The sequence below is a fragment of the Pygocentrus nattereri genome, chromosome 20 (genome assembly GCF_015220715.1).
Source record: "Pygocentrus nattereri isolate fPygNat1 chromosome 20, fPygNat1.pri, whole genome shotgun sequence".
In the NCBI taxonomy this organism is placed as follows: Eukaryota; Metazoa; Chordata; class Actinopteri; order Characiformes; family Serrasalmidae; genus Pygocentrus; species Pygocentrus nattereri.
The window spans coordinates 14,581,918-14,604,114 of record NC_051230.1 but is presented as its reverse complement, the minus strand read 5'-3'; the positions used below and the strand labels follow the sequence as shown (position 1 = coordinate 14,604,114).

Here is a 22,197-nt window from a genome sequence, read left to right as displayed (position 1 = left end):
AGAGTGGACAGTAAGTACTAAGAATGACCCACCACCCACATAATGCTCTTTGGTGGTCTATTGAGGGTCCTGACCAGTGAAGAACAGTGTAAAAGGGGCCTAACAACGTATGCAAACAGATAAACTAGTCTCTAACTACAAGTGCAGCTATATGGTAAGTGAAACTGATAAAATGGACAGCGAGTGTAGATACAAGGCAGATGTACCTAATCCAGTGGCCAGTCAGTGTAAGAATTAGCACTGTTATTATTGATCAGATTAGTGTTCAAGTGATCTAATTCTTATTTTGAAGGTTAATTGCATGTGCACAATTCTTTAAAGTTAGGAGTTAGTGTTTTTCATTCTGTGTGTCATTTTTCTTCTATGTGTCATCCCTTGTTCCTACCGTAGAGTCCCATTCATTTTTACCCAAACCTCAACCCTGTTGTTTCCTTTGCCCAATAGACATCAAAATGCATGTACTAACTCAGGGCAGGTCTCCAAGCTCTAATCCACAGCCAAACTCTGTGCTGTTTTTTTTCCCCCCATCCCTTATTCCTCACATAGTCTCTCATTCGTTTGTAACACGTAGCTAACACTTGGCAACTCCCTACAAACAACTAAACACCCCATACACCATAGCAACTGCCTAGCAACACCTTAGCAACCACCTGAGATTCCATAGTAACTGCCTAGCAACAGCCTAGCAAGAAGTGGGAACCATTTAAGCAGCGTAACCATTCTGCATTTATTACAGTTTATTATTTAATAACATTAGTTTTTATTTTGTCACTATCACATTAATATGTTGTTGTTATTATGACTTTGTTTTGGAGTTTTGTTAACATTTCAGTTGGCACTGTTTTTATTGAAAAACATTTGTTAAGTGAGTCCAAACTTGTGAACAGTAGTGTATGCCAGTTTGTCTGTCAGGCTCTGTTTCTCACTGTGAGAGGGAGCAGTATCAGAATGCAGGTCACCAACTACTCACTGCTAATTAGAAGGTAAATTCTTATCAGTTTTTAAAAACAGATTTGATTGATTGTTATTGCAATATGTAGGAATATAATCATAGTACTAGTATTTTGTCCGTATCATGCAGCCTCTATGTGCTTGATAGCTTGAGTATTATGCATACACAGCCAGAGAATTAGCACTATCGGTCGTTTGTGTTGAAGAAGTGTGCTCTTGTGATAAGGCACTGACCCTGGTGGCCGCTGGCCATCTGGATGGATCACTAGCACTGAGCATCTGCAGAAGCCCTTTGTCAGGAGAGAGAGAGGAAAAGAGAGAGACGAGAGAGCTAAGCAGATTCTGCTCTGTACTGCTGTTCAGGGCCCATAGCCAACACATGGATCACTGTAATTACGGGGCAGGCCAGGGCCGGTTATTAGTTTAAGGAATGTCAGGGGCGTATATCAAACCCAATTTGCTCCGGAGCTTGAGAGGTCACTCATCTTCCTCTGCCTGGCTGCCTCTTTGGCCGGACCAGTGGGGTGGATGGCCTTTTCTATGAGCACACAAAGAAAGAGATAACATTCGGTTCTGTTTCCTTTTGTGTTTTGAAGTGTTCAGTAAGCTTTTCCACTGCTGAGGTTACCAACTGGTTTGTTGTCCAAATGCAGAACATGGCTTTCAAAGAAAAATCAAGGCTTTTTAGCGAGGAAGATAAACATGCTGGTCTTATGTTTGTGGTTTGTTTGTACAAAATAAATCTGATTATTGGAACAAATCTTGATTACACCCTAAAGTTTCACACTCATAAGACTCAACATGGCTGGCATTAATGACAAGCTTATGACCAGATCCTAATAGGTCTGGACAGTAGACCTTTGATGCTTGCTTCCAAATTGCTTATTAGTACAGCAGTTTGAGCTTCAGATGGTCAGTCAGCTGATTAGGCCTGCTATAAAACTCTCTGCATGTGTTAAACATTGGGCTCCATATACTGATTATAGCACACTGTACTTCCACTGTCAGTGTGTGCTAGAAGAAATGAATAGGCAAAAAAAGTTTGATGGATACGTAATAATATATAATATAATAATAATAATAATAATAATAATAATAATAATAATAATAATAATAATAATAATATATAATGTCTGTGTGTGTGTGTGTGTGTGTGTGTGTGTGTGTGTGTGTGTGTGTGTGTGTGTGTGTATATATACACTGCTCAAAAAAATAAAGGGAACACTCTAACACATCCTAGATCTGAATGAATGAAATACTTATTGAATACTTTGTTCTGTACAAAGTTGAATGTGCTGACAACAAAATCACACAAAAATCATCAATGGAAATCAAATTTATTAACCAATGCAGGCCTGGATTTGGACGTCGGGCCCTCATACCATCCTCATGGAGTCGGTTTCTAACCGTTTGTGCAGACACATGCACATTTGTGGCCTGCTGGAGGTCATTTTGCAGGGCTCTGGCAGTGCTCCTCCTGTTCCTCCGTGCACAAAGGCGGAGGTAGCGGTCCTGATGCTGGGTTGTTCCTCCTCCACATCTCCTGGTGTACTGGCCTGTCTCCTGGTAGCGCCTCCAGGCTCTGGACACTACGCTGACAGACACAGCAAACCTTCTTGTCACAGCTCGCATTGATGTGCCATCCTGGATGAGCTGCACTACCTGAGCCACTTGTGTGGGTTGTAGAGTCCGTCTCATGCTACCACGAGTGTGAAAGCACCACCAACATTCAAAAGTGACCAAAACATCAGCCAGAAAGCAGAAAGGTACTGAGAAGTGGTCTGTGGTCCCCACCTGCAGAACCACTCCTTTATTGAGTGTGTCTTGCTAATTGCCAGTAATTTCCACCTGTTGTCTGTTCCATTTGCACAACAGCTGTGAAACTGATGGTCAATCAGTGTTGCTTCCTAAGTGGACAGTTTGATTTCACAGAAGTTTGATTTACTTGGAGTTATATTGTGTTGTTTAAGTGCTCCCTTTATTTTTTGAGCAGTGTGTGTGTGTGTGTATGTATGTATGTATGTATGTATGTATGTATGTGTGTGTGTGTGTGTGTGTGTGTGTGTGTGTGTGTGTGTGTGTATGTATGTATATATATATATATATATATATATATATATATATATATATAATGCCTTTCTATCATCTCAAACCAGTCTGCCCATTCTCCTCTGACCTCTCACGTCAACAAGCCATTTTCGTCCACACAACTGCCGCTAACTGGGTATTTTCTCTGTTTCAGACCATTCTCTGTAAACCCTAGAGATGGTTGTGCATGAAAATCCCAGTAGATCAGCGGTTTCAAAAGATCAGCCATGTTCAAAGTCACTTAAATCACCTTTCTTCCCCATTCTGATGCTCGGTTTGCACTTCAGCATGTTGTCTTGACCCCCTTTACATGCCTAAATGCATTGAGTTGCAGCCATGTGATTGGCGGATTAGCTATTTGGGTTAACAAGCAACTGAAGAAGTGTACCTAATAAAGAGGCTGGTGAGTGTGTATATAGTGCTACAGTATGGTGTAGAAGTCAGAGACCACCTTTCATCTATTTAATTTCCAGTCAAAATACCAACTAAATACGGGTCATTCATTTTTTCAGCTGTCCAGGAGGAGATCAGATGTAAGATAAATGAAAAAAACAGGAGTCCATCTGTTTCTCTGCATACATTCTTAGCCCCCTTTTACCCTGTTCTTCAGTGGTCACCCCCATGGACCCTCACATAATGTTATGCCTGATCGGTGTGTGTGTGTATATGTGTGTGTGTTTGTATATGTATATATCGCTGCTGTCAGGAGAAAAACTTGTTTCTCCAAAATGGTAACTTTACAGGAGAAAGAATAAACCTACTATAGTTTTAATGGAAGTCAATGGAACCAGATGTCTTTCCAAGTCATTTTGGGCTGTCTCTTTTGGTCCATTCATCATGAAATTCACACACAATGTAAAGGACAAAAGGTCCTTTGAAATTATCTCAAAAACTGAAAAATGACAAAAATGGAGATACAAGGTTTTTTTCCGACAGCAGCGATATATATACATATATATATATATATATATATATATATATATATATATATATATATATATATATATATATATATATATATATATATATATATCCTTTTTTGAAGGATGGGTGATTGGTGGCACAAATATAACATTGCAATTTTTTTTTGTGATGCATAATATGCATAACGATATTGCATTTCTACACTCTACAGTCTTTGTAATGAAAACTGTAGTTCTTCAATGTGCTTTAGTATTTCCACAGTACACATCACAAACATTTTTATCGCAATTAATTTAAAATACTGCCCACCTAATTCCACTACTTTGCAGATAGTTTCTCCATTCACATTTATTAGGTTATTTGATTAAATGAATTTACGCTTGTTTCTGTGAGTCTGAAGGGTCAGTTGATCTTATTTGAAATCAGTGTGAGCAGTGGCTTCACTTCTTGTGCTAAAGCCACACAGTTGATGCAATGAGTAGCACAGGATCTCTCATAATACATTCATTATTCATGACTGGCTTTGAAAATACTGGTGCATTAAATTTGAATGCTTTGCAGCTTGCGGCTGAAGCACATGCTTGGGTGTTGCTGTGTGGACCCACCTGCTGTAATAAAAAAACTGTAAATGCGAAATTCCCATGCAAATAGTGTTGGTTTGTGGATGTGTCCTGGATCTGGTCTGCTGTTTCTTATTTACATTATTTCAGTGTTAAAGATTACAGGACACAGTTTATCCTGTTGATAACAAAAGCATTTGGTAGTTTTATTTGAACCGTTTCTCACTCATGAAAGCAATTGAAGCAAAAAAAAGTGCAGATTTCAAACTTTGTCAGTACACGTATGTGTTTGTGAGTAGAAAAGGACAATTTTTTTTTTTTACAGTATGTTAATGTATGACTTTTCATGAAATTGCAGTTGTTACAGTTGCATCCATTTATGTAAAAGAATAAACACTTTAATAATTTAAAAGAAAGATAAAGAGAAATTTGCAATATGTACACGAGATTTAAGTTCTTATGAATACAGTAAAGTGGTGGTGACTGATAATAAATATTAAACATCTAGTATAAAGCAGTTCAAATTATTGTACCTCTCAGTTATTGCACACATTATTATTACACATATGAACAGTATCACACATTGCACTGCACCAAATCCAGTTAAACAGGACTAAAGCTATCTACTGTATGTTCAGAAAATCTTAGTGATGTAATATATCACAATAACAATAAAACTAAATTGATGTTATGCTGTTCCCTCAGCAATGTTCTACCTGATAAATACCTCTGCTAACAAATAAGACGTTGTACACTACCCTCCTTTTCTTTTTGTTTTACCTCATTCCTTTGAACCCTGGCTGCTTTTGACCATTTTCTGCCAGCTTTATGCTAATGTGCCGCCCTGGTGACAGTGTCTGCCAGGTGGCCTCAAAGGCGGCCAGTGGGGCTGCCATCCCTCTGAAGGCTGATTGAAAGCTTGATGGTTGCCCTGGAGCCTGGAGAGGGGAAAGAGGGGGCCAGAAAAAGGGCTCTATCTCCCCGAGCCGCGAGCAAGCGTCCCGTGCGGATCAGAGGAATGCACCAGATGGCGAGCTTGGCATAGCCATGCGGGCGCAGGGGAACGGTGGCCTTCATTCCGAAAACGCTCCACTGACCTTGCTATGTGTCTGCGGCCACCTGGTGGGTCCATGTACCTGAGCAGGAGAGAGGAGTTATTTATTTTCTCTTTGTCTCTCAGGTGCGAGGTGTTATTCCATATTCAGCGTTACATTTTTGACTGCCATACTTCGCCTTAAAGTGATGATAATTTACATAATTTGTCCGTTTCTCCAAATGGAGTTGATCAGCCAAGATATATTTGGATGCCAAATTTTGCTAATCAAAAAACATCAGATGTTTGTTTCAATCTGAATTGAATTAATAGTTAGTTAATAGCTGAGCAGTGCACTTTTATCCGTTCATATTGATAACAGTATGTCAGTGTCAGAATCCATATAAGCCAATATATTTACAATTATTTCATAACTCAATAAGGTTTGAGGCAAGTGTGTGACAGTTTAGTCTTACAGTTTGCACAATGGTAATCTAGCAGCTATATACTTTAATTTCTTGGCTATTTTAGCTTTGTAGCTCCAGTGCTGCAAGACTAAAGAAGCAAAGTTCAGATCCCAAACATGTTTTTGAAAATCACTGCTGTCGTGCCCTGTGTTCCACAGCCGATATGTTCTGCATACATTCTGCCACTGGATCCTATGAATTAAGAGATTATTTTGTATTCACCATAAGAATAACGCTACATACATGATATAGACAAGCTACCACTCCTGCACATTGAATTGATCTCTCATAAAAGTTCATCTCGATTTTATAACAACACCAGCTTCTCAAACTGTTGGGTACTACTGCCAAAGCAGCTTATTTACCACATTTGGCAAAGCTTGCTGGTTTGTGTGGGGTATTTTGATGAGGTTGACAGTCTTATGATGTCAATTAGTCTACAAATAGCAATATTTGTATTTTGACTTCTAAAAGCTGCATTAGTTGATTTATGTCTCTTATTACAAATAGCCTGGAATATACTGAGTGTTTCTACTGGCCAAGTAAACAGGATACACTGAGAACATAGTTGACCTGTTTGATGAGCAGACTTTACATAATGAATCGAGTAGATAAATCATTATCACTCAGACAGCTGGATGCTTTGGATGAACTATCTTCATAATACTAGTCAACTGCATCAAGGTACCATGCAGGTAACATAGCTGACTAATTGAGGCTTAAGTTGTTCTAATTTCTTCTACTTTCCACTTTAAATGCTACTGTGGAGGCATCATTTGCCTCTACAGCTCATTGCAAAGTGAAAACAGGGCTTTCTTGACTGAGCAGCAAATCAGTATGATACTAGCTACTGCACCTTGAACCTGTATTTTTCAATCATGTCTTGGTCTTCTGGGGGCATAAATGAGAGATCAATATTAGAAAGAAATTTAACAGAAAAATAACGACAAACTGTAAATGAACCCTTTAAAAGAGCCTTCTCAGAAACACTGAGATTGATCAAACACTGCCCCATTGATTTGCGACTGGTAATTGCAGTGCTTAGAGTGATTACTTCAGTATCTTTTACCTAATGCTTAACAGACAAGCTGAAGTCTTTGGGCAGCTTGTTTACTGGTGGGAACAGACTGTTTGTGTGTGGTTTGCCTTTAAATATTCCTGGTATGTCGATCTCTGGTCCTGACAAGACTGGCTATGAGGAGCGGAGGAAGAGCTGTTTACTATGAAGGCCAACCTTGCATGAGTGCTGAGTTTAGCATACAGACTAGCCTCCTCCGGGGATTTAGCACGCTCAGGGTTATGCTTGCATTTTTTCACTCGAATAGTTTTCCTATATCTGCCGAAACAACTGCTGCTTTGCAAGTACAACTAGAAGGTTTGATTTAGTCTTGTTGTTGCCTGTCAGAATAATTGGCTTATAATCGCCATATTTGACCATTACTGAGATACTACCAGTTGTTTTTTGGTACACTGGATCATTATGTATATGATTCTGCTTGTATGACTGCTTGTATTATATATATACAATGTCATCAAAAATGTGGGAACATCTTGCCTTCTTTTGATTTAATGTATGAATTTAGATATTAACATAAAACAACTGTTAGCTAATCACTTGGGTGTTCTTTGCAGCTCGAGCAGGTTTATCGAGTATTTTGTTAATGATAGTTAAGAATTGCCTAATTGTTACTTGTGCTTTAAAGAGTTCCACCATTACGATTCTTAATCATCTACTCTCTCACATAGAAGTAGCATGAACACTAATGTTTAAAAAAAGTATGTATTAACCATTTAATAAAAGTGAAGTAAAACGTCTTCCATCACTAAGTAGCAATATAGCAAATATCTACTTAATCATTTAAAGCAGGGCACTCATTCATAATTATGAAATACTTATAGAGAAGAAAATGCTTAATATTTTAAAGTTGTATAATTTATGATTTACAAGAATCAACTACTACTACTACTACTACTACTACTACTACTACTACTACTAATAATAATAATAATAATAATAATAATAATAATAATAATATTACAAACTGTAATTAGTGATTAGATTTCTAGAAAGATTTCTACAAAAACATTAACAACCTATTAGATGATGATTAAGCTGTTGTTTATTGGGACCCATTATATATTGTTACCCTTATTTTCACTTTCACTATTCATGACAGCATATAACTGTATAGTTCAGTACAAGTTGAATGTAAGGTAAGCCTCTGTGAAGTGTCTGGAGTGGGCTTTCCAAAAAGTGTTACAGGAAAACATATTTTATTATGAACAATAATGTGATGGATACATGTAATAAAAAGGTCAAATGAGTATTGTTAGATGTTCATCTAAGGCAGGAGTTGGCAACCCAAATTTTAAGAAGAGCCATTTTGTCCTTTCAAGAAAAATCAAACCACCTTGAGAGCCACATTTTATATCCATTTTACCTTTTTGTCTCGGTATGTGCTAATGTACTAGTATAGGTTGACAAATTTAAATAAAAACACAGCCTTACTTTGCAAATATCTGCTTAATAGTTTACATCAGGGAAATTATTTGCTTTAGCTCAACTATAGCTGCTATTCTCGCATCTCTGGCAGGAAGTTTTTCCGCAAATCAAGTCAAATAATTTCTTGTTGTGGTGCCTGAGGTGCGAGACTTGAGCTTTGCTACTTTTTTAGTGTTTGACAGTTTCTCATTGCAGATTAATCGTATCAGGAAGCCAGCTGGAAGTCCATTCGCAAATAAGTCCATTCGTCTCTAAATTGTTGATAAGCATCTTAAATCTTTCTCTTTGCTTTTTCATTAGTTAATAGCTTGGTGGGATTGTTGTCTGTGTTGCTGTGGTGACCAGCAGTCTGTGTGCCAGTCTTCAGGGTTAAAGAGTAAACTAGCAGATATAGCCTATGTTAACTCCAGTGTTTAAGACCATTTATTGTTAAAACGGTGTTTGAACGATCAGCAGGGATTTATTTTATTTAAGTGCCAATGAGTGATGACACAGCATGAATAGGGTAAGTTTACTATTGTAAGTTAGCACCTCTGTCATAGTTTCTCAGTTTTGAAGTACTTGCAAAAGACAATGGCAAGCTTTGTATACAAACAAACTTTATATTTAATCTTGCTGCTTTTAGATCATGTATTTGTTTGTTTTTACATTAGTTAAAAATTGGTCCGCAGCCCTTTACATTATGTGAGCATTCAATAATGAATGGACCAACAGACATGCTTCAAAATAAGAGCATTTTGTTATATTAATGTACATATATTGTACTATATGTAATATAATGTACTATAAAACGTTTTTTTCTTCTACTCTAAGTTAAAGTTGTCACTTTGCATTGCAAGGTTTGTTGTGACAGTTATGACTGCCTCTGCTTATTTATTAAAAACATTTTGAAAAGCTATGTCTCCTCAAATGTTTACAGTCAGTTTCTATATTAGAAGTCATTGCTTGAAAAAAATTAATACCTTTTAAAAATTATAGAGTCATCCAAGTAGAGTGAACATAGTGGTGCCTAATAAGGTTCTTTGGAGTGACGCACCACTAGAAGAGCTGCTTTTGGCTCCTCAAAGAACCTTTCAGTGGATGGTTCTTCAAAGAACCCTTTTATGGGAGTGAGATCTGCAAGTGTGAAGAACCTTCATAAAGTTTGAAGATCCTCCATCTGATGTGAAGTTTCTGAAACAAAGTTTTTTGCCCAAGAACTGTAACCTATGGTTATAAGAGTGTACTCTAGCAGGTGTCTGGTCTACTGATTTCGTAGTGGCTGTGTTCAGATAAGGGCTGCAGCTGCTTTGTGGCTGGCCTGAAGAGTGTTGCTAAAGTGTGCTCTGACTATCGGATTTATTCTGCTCTGGCGTGCTGCAGAAGAATGTCCTAGCCTCAGGCATCATCAGAACGCTGTGCTTCGCAGAATATTTTTCTGCTCATTGCGAAGCCGACGGCCAGAGAGCTTTCCTTTCCAACCCTTAAAAGCCAGCAAAGTCATTAAAAACAGGCTAAGCTGCAATTCCAGAGAAGCTCACAATTACGGTTTACTGTCCTGGGGCAGCTCAGGCTCTGCAGATGGAAGCGTCATGTGATGGGATGATAAATATAAATTAACAACCACACAATAATGCGTTTTCTTTTAAGACACTGTTACTGATGCTGAAACCTTGAGTACCAGTTGATACTGATATCTTATGAATTATATGACTTTACTGGGTGATATGCAGCAGCGCGGACACTATATGTTTGTTTAAATTTAACAAAAAACAATTTTGCAAGTAAATATTAATTGTGTGTTCAAATAAGCAGAGATTTTTTCTCTGTTATCAGCAATTAGAAAATCAGTAAAGCATCATTTGACTGGGGTGCCAAAATGTTTGCATAAGACTGCAGCTATTTTTTTAATGTTAGGACATATTTAGTTACTGTTGCTGTCATGTGACCTACATTACCTAGCTTTATGTGATTGCAGTACTAGCAATTCTGGGATATTTCAGGCTATCAGATGGTCTGATGCGTCATTTTCTGTTGGTATCGGCCTGATACTGATACTGGGCATCAAATCATTGTTATCTCTCGAGTAATAATCAACTGAAATTAGTGTGCAAAATGTATTTTTACAGCAGTAGTAAACAAAAATCAATCTGCTGTTTGCAGGTTAGACCAAGCAATTTTCCGTATGTTTGATTTCCTCACTAATACTGCTGCTATGTAAGTTTTGTTTAACATTTAGCGCACACACATATTATGAGATTCCTGAAGAGCTGATTTATATTGCTCATAAACTGCCCCAAGAGAAGGTTATCAAAGTGTGGAGGAAGGTTATCAAAATTTAGAGAATCCTCATTTTGAACAGTGCTGGGAATGTCAGAGCTTATAGCCCGTTTTCCTTCCTGTTCCTGAGCATCAGTAGAGGTCAGCGGAGGGCAAAAAAGGGGGAGCAGGTTCACTATTAGATTTAGATTGCACATTTCCCCCAAAGGAATACTGTCAAGCGTTCAAGTTCATTTAGTTTCTCTCTCTCTCTCTCTCTCTCTCTCTCTCTCTCTCTCTCTCTCTCTCTCTCTCTCTCTCTCTCTCTCAAAATGTAGAAATTGAGTTTTTGGCCTAAAACACATTTTTAAATAGATTTATAGCAGAGACGTACATGCAGGGTTTTATAAGGCAGCAGGTTTACCACTATTTCACCATCACCAACATTGCAAATAAAAACTCATTTCCTGAGTGGCACAGGCACTATCTCTGTATTATGATACATTAATATTACACAAAACACTTTTTTCCTTCATCACGGTTATCCCAATATTCATTATTTAACCCTTGCACATAATCAAACATCAAAATTTGTTAGAATGCATATCACTAGTTTTTCACTTTTCTATTAAACTACACCCGTGCTGCATTAGAAACTATTTACACTTTGTGTGAATTTTAATGTATTGTCTTTTGAGAAAATCATTTGTTTTAATCATTCAATCATTTTATTAATTATGAAACTTGTACTGGCACTTGGTATCTGACCAAAAAAACTGAAACAGGAAAATGAACATTGTTTCTTTTTTAGATATATATTAAAAATGTTTTGTATCATAAGCAAAAGTTGTGCATTGTTACACTAAGTAAAACTTTTTCTTGCTTACTTTCTCTTTGCTGTTTTCTTTATTTCATAACAAAAATGTACAAACGATGTTTAGTTTGAAGTCAACTTTCTCGCATAAAACATAACTCTGTTGTCTCTTATTCATAGCATTTGTAGCATAGTTCTGGGAATAGGCCTCAAAACCAATTTTGGTAATGCCTGATTTGCTATTGATCTTGGAAAGCAGATGCAAGATGGAATGGTCATTTTTTTTTATAGACTGCTCAATCGGCATTGGCCTCTGATGGTGTATTTGCTTTGATATTCCAGGTTTCTGAGCTACAGCTCTATTCAGAAAGTGTTGCTTTGCCCTTTGAAGTGCACCTCTGTATTGAAGGCAAAGGAGCTTTCATCTTTGGGACATCAAAGGAGGCAGATTATTGGGACAATGCCCAATGTAGGAAAACCCAGAGTGTGAAGGCTGGACAGTAGCTGAAGGTCGTGTAGAGAAGCTAATCGGCTTTTGGTGTGTTTCTAGGTGACCGCAGTGGAGGACCTGGCCATGCCCTGGCTGCTGAGTGGGTCAAAACTGACCAAGCAGCCCACCACCTTGCTGGATCTCTGCTATGGCAAGACAAATAACCTAAACCTTCAGCAAGTGGTAAGTCCATTAAATCGAAGCCTCTTGGGTAATACGTTTCGCTTGGCAGGGAGTTATCTGTGCGTCGGACCTTCATCTGTCTTCAACCCCATGTGATGACAGTCAATTTGTTTTTTTGGGGGGGGTGGGGTGAAGAGCAAAAACAATGTCTTTCTGTTATTTACAGAGAACATCGACCGCTGTCCGTCATGGAAGCATATCTAACTCCAGCGTTTCTCACGATTCTGAGCTCTGTATGTTCTTGCCCACTCTCCTGGAGGCAACTCTGTCCCCTAGTGACCATTCCCATTGTTTGATATCACAGGGCTGATCCAGCTTGCCCCATGCTACAAGAGAAATCAATTTTGCTCCCAGTTAAAAACACTGTGTAAAAGGAACAAGGCCTAGAAGTATTCCTCTAATCTCTAAGCTGTAAGACACCACTACTGCTTTATATAGTTCGCAGTGACCTCTTTGAATAATTTCTATACTCCCGTTCCCAGTTAAATGAATATCTTTCTCGAGTAATTACCAACACTGTACTATTTCATAAACACAGTAGATTATAATAGATAAACTTGTACTGTGAATAGACTGTATACTGATAAACTCAGGACCTGGTTTTGTTTAGAGAAAATTATTTGTTTATTATGTTAATTTTGAAACTGTGGTCTTGTCCTGGCAATTAGACTTTTACCAAAAAAACAGAAACAGGAAAATGAACGTTGTTTCTTTTTACATCTATATTAAAATGTATTGTGTCATAAGTAAAAGTTGTGCATTGTTACACCAAGTAAAACACTTTTCTCTTTTTTTCTTTGCTGTTTTCTTTATTTCATATGAAAAGTACACAAACAGAGTTCACTTTGAAGTCAACTTTCTTACATAAAACAGCCGTGTTGTCTCTTCTTCATAGAATTCATAGCATGGTTCTGGGAATAGGCCTCAAAACCAATTTTGAGAACTAACAATTTATTCTCTATTAATACACCATGTATAAAAACTATTGTGCTGTAAATAGACTGTTATGGTCCTAATACCACTTAGTGTACTGATAAACTAATTAAGGACCTGGTTTTGTTTAAATTTGGGGTCTGACAATGTTTTATTTTCTTAACAACTATACTAAAAGATAGGAGGCTAATATGTAGCTAACAGGCTAAACCACTTCTCCATTAGTGTGTTCTCTGTAAAGCTGCACTGTATAAAAGAAAAAAAAAAAGATAATTATATCACCCCAGTTGTGCAAAAGGCCCCATTTATGTTGGTTTTCGTTACTTCAGCCACCCTTTGCACTGCGTTAAAATTTCATGATGAAGGACCAACAGAAATGATCTAAAATTACTTGGAAAAGAATCGTTTTGCAATAACTTCCATTAAATGTTAGGAAGTTTTTTCCTTCTCCTATAATGTTGCCATTTTTGAGATATGAGGTTTTATTCAAACAATGACAACATTTTACTGGAATGTCTTACATGCTTCCAGTGTTGAAGTGTTGTTTGTAGATTTGCCTGAAAATTAGCATTACAGTTGCAGTGGTAATTTGCTGAGTAAAAACCACATTTAAATCAAGCGCTTCTGCATTATTTTCATTATTATATAGAAAGAAATAGTTAATGAAATGACTGCAGTATACAGTAGCACAGAGAATTGTTTATTACAATTATTATAAATAGAAATTAAATTATTGACTGAACATTGGTGTGTTTTTTTTTTTATATATAATTTTTTATTTTATTGATTCATTGTAAAAGCAGTAAGCCACTCAAGGCCATCTGCTACAGTGATTTACAACAGTTAGGAGGTGCTGATAGGGATGAAATAAATCATAACGCAATACCTTGTGTTCAATGCTAATAAAATTTGTAATGTACAAACACCAAAGATTAATTCATGTTTGCATTACAATATAACTTCATTTTCAGATGATCAATTGTAATTTTATCATCTGTACAACAAGTTGGCTGCAGCTGCACTTGTCCTCTGGTGACTGTTATAGAATTGAAACTATAATTTATAATCTCGTTCACAAAGAAAACCTTGCCTGCTCTGCTCCCGCCAGAATTCAGGTTGTTCTTCTTGAAATGCGATGGCTTACGGTGGGGCTGATTTCTATTCGGCTCTCTTGGGGCCCACCTCAAAGCACTTTTCTTTTGGTTAAAAGGCTTGAGGCAGTCAGTAACTTGAATCATCTTGCAGCAATCTAGAGGCCTGCCAAAATTGCAAGAGAATGCAATGCCTTGTGGATGAAGCACAAAGCTAGTAGATTTAGAGGGGGGCTGGGCTGCTGACTTAAACATGTAAGCTTGTGCTGTTGTGCTGTAAGGCATTGTATTGCTTGCTTGACTTCTCCAGAGATATTCAAGGCATTTCACATATCTGAAATATTTATAAAGCACTAGAATCATAGAATATCATTGGCAAGGTGGGCTTCACTGGTGGGAGTAAAAGGAGAAAACCATTACCTAGTAACCACTGGAAATGTATAGAAGTGCTCCTGATTTGGTTGAAGGTCAACATTTATTACAGCCCATCTGTGTTTTCTTTTAAAAATGACCCTAATAACCCCATAAAGTCAACAGCACATAATATCCATTTCCATATTGAGTTGGGTTCTATGAATTCTCTATGTGTCTATAGGAAATATGTTTGCCATTTGTCACTATAATATATATAGTACAAGTAAGCTGCAGTAGAGAATCATCTACATCTGTAATTGGGTTGGCAAATGGCTTGTCATTCACAGCTGTGGAACTGAAATGGTGTGAAGACTTTTTCCGTCGATCCGGATGTTCTCTCCTCAAGGTGTTTGTCAAGTGGTTTGTCCCTGCCCTCTCTGCTGCTTTGTAGAGCTTTACAAGAGATTTCACCCTAAATCACTCTCCGGTGCCTTTCCCATTTCAACACCCTCCTGATCTCCACAGTGGACGAAATAACAACAGGGAATGTCGTGAAGCAATTTGAATTTAAAGTGGATTTTCCTTTGACCAGCTTCCCTGGAGAATTGCAGCACAGCTGCACACTCGCAGTTCGCACATCCGACAATAGAATTCCACATATAATAGACAGCAGGCCTGTAGCTTCACTATAGTGCACCAAGCAGTTTATACTCTAAAAATGAGAGAATGTATTATTCTCACCCAACATTGCAGAAATGTGATTTCCTAATGGGGGCTTCTTTGCAATGGACATGAAAATTAGGCCTCTAACAGAGATGGGGTGTGGTCCAATCACCCTCTATTCACTTTGCTTAATTCCAGGTTAAAATATGGTAATAGTCTGTTTAACATTTGACGAGTTTAATTTCAGTCAGATCGGGAGGTGGTAAGGTGGGGGTGTTTCAGCAGCACCTAATGACATTTGTATATAATGAGGCCTCATATGGTGCTATGTTTAAGTCATTAAAGGCAGAGGAGGCCATGGCAGTGTGACTCAGTCTTTGGTTAACTCGTTTGAAATGGCATTCAAATAACAGATAGAACTCATCTGGCACTTAACTGATCTGATCCATTCTAATTTCCTTGAGCTGCATTTGCAGAACGTTCTGTTCGTTGTGTTGCAGCACTTAACGAAGACTCATTACTATTAAAGTGATTTGTAAATGTAATTGATGCCATTGTCTCAGCTCCATTTAGAGAGCGCAGTCTTTAGTTTAAATGCCGACTGTTCAGGATTAACTAAGAGCTGCACCTACTGAACACTGATCAATGGAAATGGATAGTAGGAAAAATCATGAAAAGGCTTTGTTTATTATGCTGTTTGTTTCTTTCTTTCCTTTTTCTGTGTTTGCCTCTTTTATTTCTTTTAGACTCATTCTCTCTTTTCTTTTTTGCTAATTTATTCTTTCTTAAACTTTTATTCTTTAACTTAATTTCTTTCTTTCTTTCTTTCTTTCTTTCTTTCTTTCTTTCTTTCTTTCTTTCTTTCTTTCTTTCTTTCTTTCTTTCTTTTTGAAACTTTCCTGCATTCCTTTTCTTTCTTTCTTTCTTTCTTTCTTTCTGTCCTTGCATCCTTTCCTCCATTCTTTCATTCCATCCTTTTTATTTCCTTCTCCCATCCTTTCCTTTTTCTTTTTGAAGCTTTCCTGCCTTCTTATTCTTTCTTTCTTTCTTTCTTTCTTTCTTTCTTTCTTTCTTTCTTTCTTTCTTTCTTGCTTTCTTGCTTTCTTTCTTTCTATTTTTGTCCTTGTTTCTTTTCCTCCATCCCTTCAATCCATGCTCTTTCTTTCTTTCTTTCTTTCTTTCTTTCTTTCTTTCTTTCTTTCTTTCTTTCTATTTTTGTCCTTGTTTCTTTTCCTCCATCCCTTCAATCCATGCTTTTTCTTTCTTTCTTTCTTTCTTTCTTTCTTTCTTTCTTTCTTTCTTTCTTTCTTTCTATTTTTGTCCTTGTTTCTTTTCCTCCATCCCTTCAATCCATGCTCTTTCTTTCTTTCTTTCTTTCTTTCTTTCTATTTTTGTCCTTGTTTCTTTTCCTCCATCCCTTCAATCCATGCTCTTTCTTTCTTTCTTTCTTTCTTTCTTTCTTTCTTTCTTTCTTTCTTTCTTTCTTTCTATTTTTGTCCTTGTTTCTTTTCCTCCATCCCTTCAATCCATGCTTTTTCTTTGCTTCTCCTTTCTTTCTTTCTTTCTTTCTTTCTTTCTTTCTTTCTTTCTTTCTTTCTGGAGCCTTCCTTCCTCTTTTTTACTATAGTTTCCTCAATCTATCTGTCTGTCTGTCTGGAGCCTTCTTCCTTTTTCTGTATTTTTTCTTTCTTTCTTACATTCTTTCTTTCGTTCTTTCATTCTTTCATTCTTTCTTTTTTGTCCTAGCTTCTTTTCCTCCATCCCTTCATTCCATCTTTTTTCTTTCCTTCTCCCATCCCTTCTTTCCTTTTTAGCCATCCTTCCTTCCTTCCTTCCTTCCTTCCTTCCTTCCACTCAATCTTCCTTTTTTCTCTCTCTCTCTCTTTCTTTATTTTTTCTTTATTTATTTCTTTTACTGATTCATTCTTTATTTGTTACTCTCTCCTTTTGTGTTTTCTCCCTTGCTGTTCTTTCTGGCTTCCTTATTTCCACCATGTTGGACAGTTCACGGTTAACTGAGCTCCAGGTGATCTTCTTTATCTTGTTTGCAGAGGGAGAAATAGAGAGTTGAAAGCAGACAGAGATGAGTGTGTGTGGAAGGACAGATGGGAAACACATGTGGATGGACAGACCTGAGTGCCATGATGACTCTCCCATCCCACTTTCTCCTCCCTCACTTGACCACTCGCACACACACACCTCACCCTTCACCTACATGGCTGGAGCAGCTGTCTGCAGTGTCTCTCTCAGTAGAGCTGGCCAGAAACTGTAGAGATGGATGTATTCAGTCTCACCTCTGTAAGCCCTGTGCTCCTCCTCCCCCTCGCTGTTGGAATGCCAAACCCAGCTTCTGCTACTGTGTGTAAAGCTGTGAAATCAGGCTGTTCCAATGGTGGATTCTTTATTCTCTTTGAATTCCAGCTCAGATAATGTACTTTTCCTGGTCAGGATTAACCAAACAGGGTGTAAGCTTTAGAGATATGCCAACATTGTTCATTCAGACCCGTGCCGAACAATGTCTCTCAGCAATGTTGTCACGTTCCATCACATAGTTGGAATGCTGAAAGGGTCCAGTAGCTGTAGAGTTATATGTAAGGTCTATGTCTGGAATATGAGAAGGAGTGAGTAGTTGAATTATATTTATCGGTTGTGTTTTGGATGTAGACAATGTCTGGTTTAGGCATGGGATTAGAACATAATATTTAGCTTTCCTATATCCTGCTGTAAATCCTCTAGCAGCTTTGCTGAACCATGAAAAAATGCATATTGGGCCTACCTTAACTCTGTGCTGGCGCTCATTCCCATGCTTAAAGCTGTTAGCATTTATAAGGCAGTTAGATATGGTGAGTGTGGAGGTAAGGTATGTCATCTGGAATAATTTCACACTTAAACCTATTCCAGCCATGCCGGAGCGCCATGTGTGCCCACTAAATCAAGCCTTTGGCTGCCCACATTACAAATTGGTCATAAGTCCACTGTAATGGAGAGCATATGAGGCCTGTAGTCTCTTGGCTCTGACAGTGTGGTCAAGGGGCAAACCCTCTGTTTTTACAAGGGGGCTTTCTGTGAACCTGCCAGCATGGAGAAGCAGAAAGAGTGCGGAACGAATCGGCACCAAAGTGGTTTGCACCAGGAGGACAGCTGAAAAGGTCCAGCCGACTTGAGAGACTGTGCCGCAAGAAAGTTTGACAGAGAGGGAATTTACGTTTATGTCATATTTTTCCAATTGTAGATGTGCTTGTTCCTTACTTCAAATTTTTTCTTAGTGGTTTTCAGCGTTAAATTGTATAGAATCTTAACATTATGTGGAGGTTCTTCCTCACACTTGCATCTTATTTATAAAATTGGTCCTTCTCCAGCATTGCCTCAGAGAATCCTTTTTGGTCTCTTTTTAAGAGGGTAATTTTGAAATTTCTCAGAATATTTTAATATCAGTTATTAATGCTTAGTATCTTTGTCACATAGATGAAACTTATGCAACTAGTTGCATGCTGTAAGTTGGTTACAACATACTTTCCATGCAACTTGATGCAAAGCAGTTAAAAAACAACCAAACAAAAGTTATTTCCCTGCAAATTAGCAAAATTAGCTTTTAGCAATGTATTGTTCTTGCTATAAAGTCAGCTGCATCCATCGGATTGCCAGACGGGGAAGTGTGATTCGTCACTCCAGAGAACCTGAGAGTCCAGTGGCAGTGCTTCACACCACTGCATTGGATGCTTTGCATTGCGCTTGGTGATGTAAGGCTTGGATGCAGCTGCTTGGCAATGGAAACCCATTCCATGAAGCTCTCTACACTGTTCTTGAGCTGATCTGAAGGCCACATGAAGTTTTGAGGTCTGTAGTGATTGACTCTGCAGAAAGTTGGCGACCTCTGCGCACTATGCGCCTCAGCATCTGCTGACCACGCTTTGTCATTTTATGTGGCCTACCACTTCGTAGCTGAGTTGCTGTCGTTCCCAATCGCTTCCACTTGGTTATAATACCAATGACAGTTGATTGTGGAATATTTATTAGCAAGAAAATTTCACGACTGGACTTGTTGCCCAGGTTTCATGCTGGAATTCACTGAGCTCCTGAGAGCCACCCATTTTTTCACTGTTTGTAGAAGCAGTTTTCAGGCCTAGGTGCTTGGTTTTATACACCTGTGGCTATGAAAGTGATTGGAACACCTGAATTGAATGATTTGGATGGGTGAGTGAACACTTGGCAATATAGTGTAACTGGCTAAAGATGCATAAACAATGGAACAAGCAGCTGTTTAAACAGCTGGCTAGTTAACATAGCTGTTTACTGAAACATTAGCTTCCAGAAACTCATGTTTCTTATTATGGCTTGGGAAACTGACAAACTGTAAAAACTACCAAAAAATCTCAGTGAAGGGGAGGTGGGGATGTATCTCCTTTTCAACCACGCAGTAAACCACTTTCTGTCTTATTTTCTTGTCTGTAGTGAAATCAGTGGTTTGATAGAATGTTGTTCTTCATGATTGATTGATTTAAAGTTAAAATTGACATCTGTTGTGGCTGACTTTGTGGGGCGTTATGGGATGCTTTATGTTATGGAACTCAACTGCATTTTAGTTTCATGTAGGTTTCAAGCAGCTAAAGTTTCACCATGTAAAAATCCAGCTTTATATTTAAAAAATGGCACAATAAAACTGATCATATTTCTTGTTTTTAAAACATTCCAGTTACTCTAGTTTCTTTTCTAAAATACTGCATAGATCTACCTCTCTTTTTTCATAGCTGTTTTGGCCATTGTTGTTTGATCCTTGTTTTCACAGCTCATGCTGGAACCATTTCCTGGCTGCTCTTTGGTCTTGATTTGACTTTGTTATTATTCCTGTCACCTTGAGCTACTTTGTAGCATTCCACAAACAGAGGCCCCCTATTCTGTTGACGGCTCTGACTAACGTTCTACAAGCTCGGACCAGCAGAACCAGTCTGTCAGACAGGTGCAAGGGCCCCTGCAGCCTCTTTTAACCAGTCACCTGCGTCCAGCCTTTGCGCTTTGATGACTGTTGACAGTTGCTTTTTGCCTCTTCTGCTTCCTGCAGAGCGCTCTGGAGTCCCGGCTCAGCCAGCTGTTCAAACACCTGCACGGAATAAGGCAGACCCTCGGCCTCATCCTTGCCCCTTACCAAGATTCCCGTAATCCCAAAATACCATCCGAACAAGTCCTGTCTCCCCCAGCTCCTGCGGCTGTCTACTCCCGGCTACTGAACCAGGCCAGCCTCTGCTGCACAGACCTGGACCGCTGTTGCCTTGACCTCCTGACCCTGTCCCTCATCATACCTTCTGCACCCTGGGTAAGCAGATCGCCTCCTCCCTCTGGCCCTCCCTGTCCCATTTAACAGGGAGAACATCCATCAGTGACGCTCCCATTGTTAGCTCAAAGCTTTAGGACGTTTCAGGTGTTAGTGGTGACACAGAGATTGTCTATGTTTTGGAAACTGATACATTTGTACTTGACAATTAGCCTGCATGAGGGCTTCTGAAGCCAGGCAGCGGAATGTGCACGGCGGAAGAACAGAAGGAAGAATGCAAAACAGTGAAATGTAGCTGCTAATGTTGAAGCAAGTTACCTAAGCGTGTAATTTAGCCTGGACATTTCAGGTATAATTATAGTCAGTTAGCCACAAGTGCATGGGTTTTGCTAATTAGGCCTGTGCAATTAGTGTTATTAAAGGATTCTCTTCACTAACACAGCCCTTATAATTACATTAGTAAAGTGTAGTTATAGTTATTGTGATGATGTGTGTTTTGTCACATTACACCACAACATGCCTTTCTGAGTGTATTGTGGATACTTAAAGAACACAGACCAGTTGAATAGTGTTTGATGGATTTTTAAAAAAATGTGGCACTGCTGGTGTTTTTTTTTGTGAACACTTTAACAATGTGTTAACATGATATTATATATTACATTATATATTAACAGCACTCATTTTTAAATATTTTCCCAGTTTGACCCTTCCAACTATGTTATTTGGTCTGATGCATTCTGTTGCTATGACACCATGACTGTAGTGATCTCGTTCAAATATTGCTTGATAATGGCCAAGAAGTTCCACTGAACTTTTAATAAAAATCAAAATTATTTCCTCTGAATAAAGCCAAACATTTTATTAATAAAAACTCTCAATAAAACTGCAGTTTTCTTAATAAAACTAACATTATTTCCTTTCCATCTACTCAAGGGTGAAATTGTGTATCACTGGACATTGAGTCTTGAGACCATGGTGTTAGTAACACCAGTGCTATTATGAAGGTTTGAACTTAAAGATGCCTTTGTCAGACTACACTCCTGAAAAAGATGTGAGAAACTCTTTGGCCCCTTCTTTCAATTGGTATGTTATTGGTTACTAGGCGATTTGCGGTTGTAAAAATATGGTGCTTTGAAATCGGATTCATCTTTTTGAATCACCCTTTGTATTAAACCATGAACACTCAAAGAACCTTTTGCATGCTTAAAGGGTGCTTTGCATTGTGAAATGGTTCTTCAGATTGATAGAGGATGTGGTGTATATAGTTTTATGCATAACCTTTTTGAAGAGGGTTCTATTTAGCACCAAAACGGGCTCTTCTATTACAAGCTTGACGTCGTAACAACAGAAGGAACTTTTTTGGCGCTAAGTAGATCCCCTTTCAAAAAGGTTCTTGTATACGCTAGACAGTGCTCACTGGAGAACTATGAATAAATCAATGAGCAGCAAACTAACGTAAGTGACAGCACGGTGAAAATCTACAGTTCCCCTTTGAACAAGACATAACCTAGTGATCCTAGTGATGTCAGATTGAGTGTCTGTAATCATGCAGGTGTGGAAACCATTGGCTATATATGCACTTATAGGTTGTAACATGCAGCAAGTGTTGCTCTCTTTGGACATTAGTCATGAAAGT

The 22,197-nt window shown here is 38.3% G+C and overlaps 1 protein-coding gene across 1 annotated transcript in view; it reads left to right on the top strand.

Annotated features, from left to right (window-relative positions):
• Nucleotides 1-22,197, top strand: part of LOC108423576 — an 84,034-nt gene that overhangs the window by 29,635 nt on the left and 32,202 nt on the right. Inside the window, exons 7-8 of the mRNA XM_017690973.2 lie at nucleotides 12,129-12,251; nucleotides 20,352-20,603. Coding sequence (XP_017546462.1) covers nucleotides 12,129-12,251; nucleotides 20,352-20,603 — 375 coding nt within the window. The remainder of the gene's footprint in view (nucleotides 1-12,128; nucleotides 12,252-20,351; nucleotides 20,604-22,197) is intronic.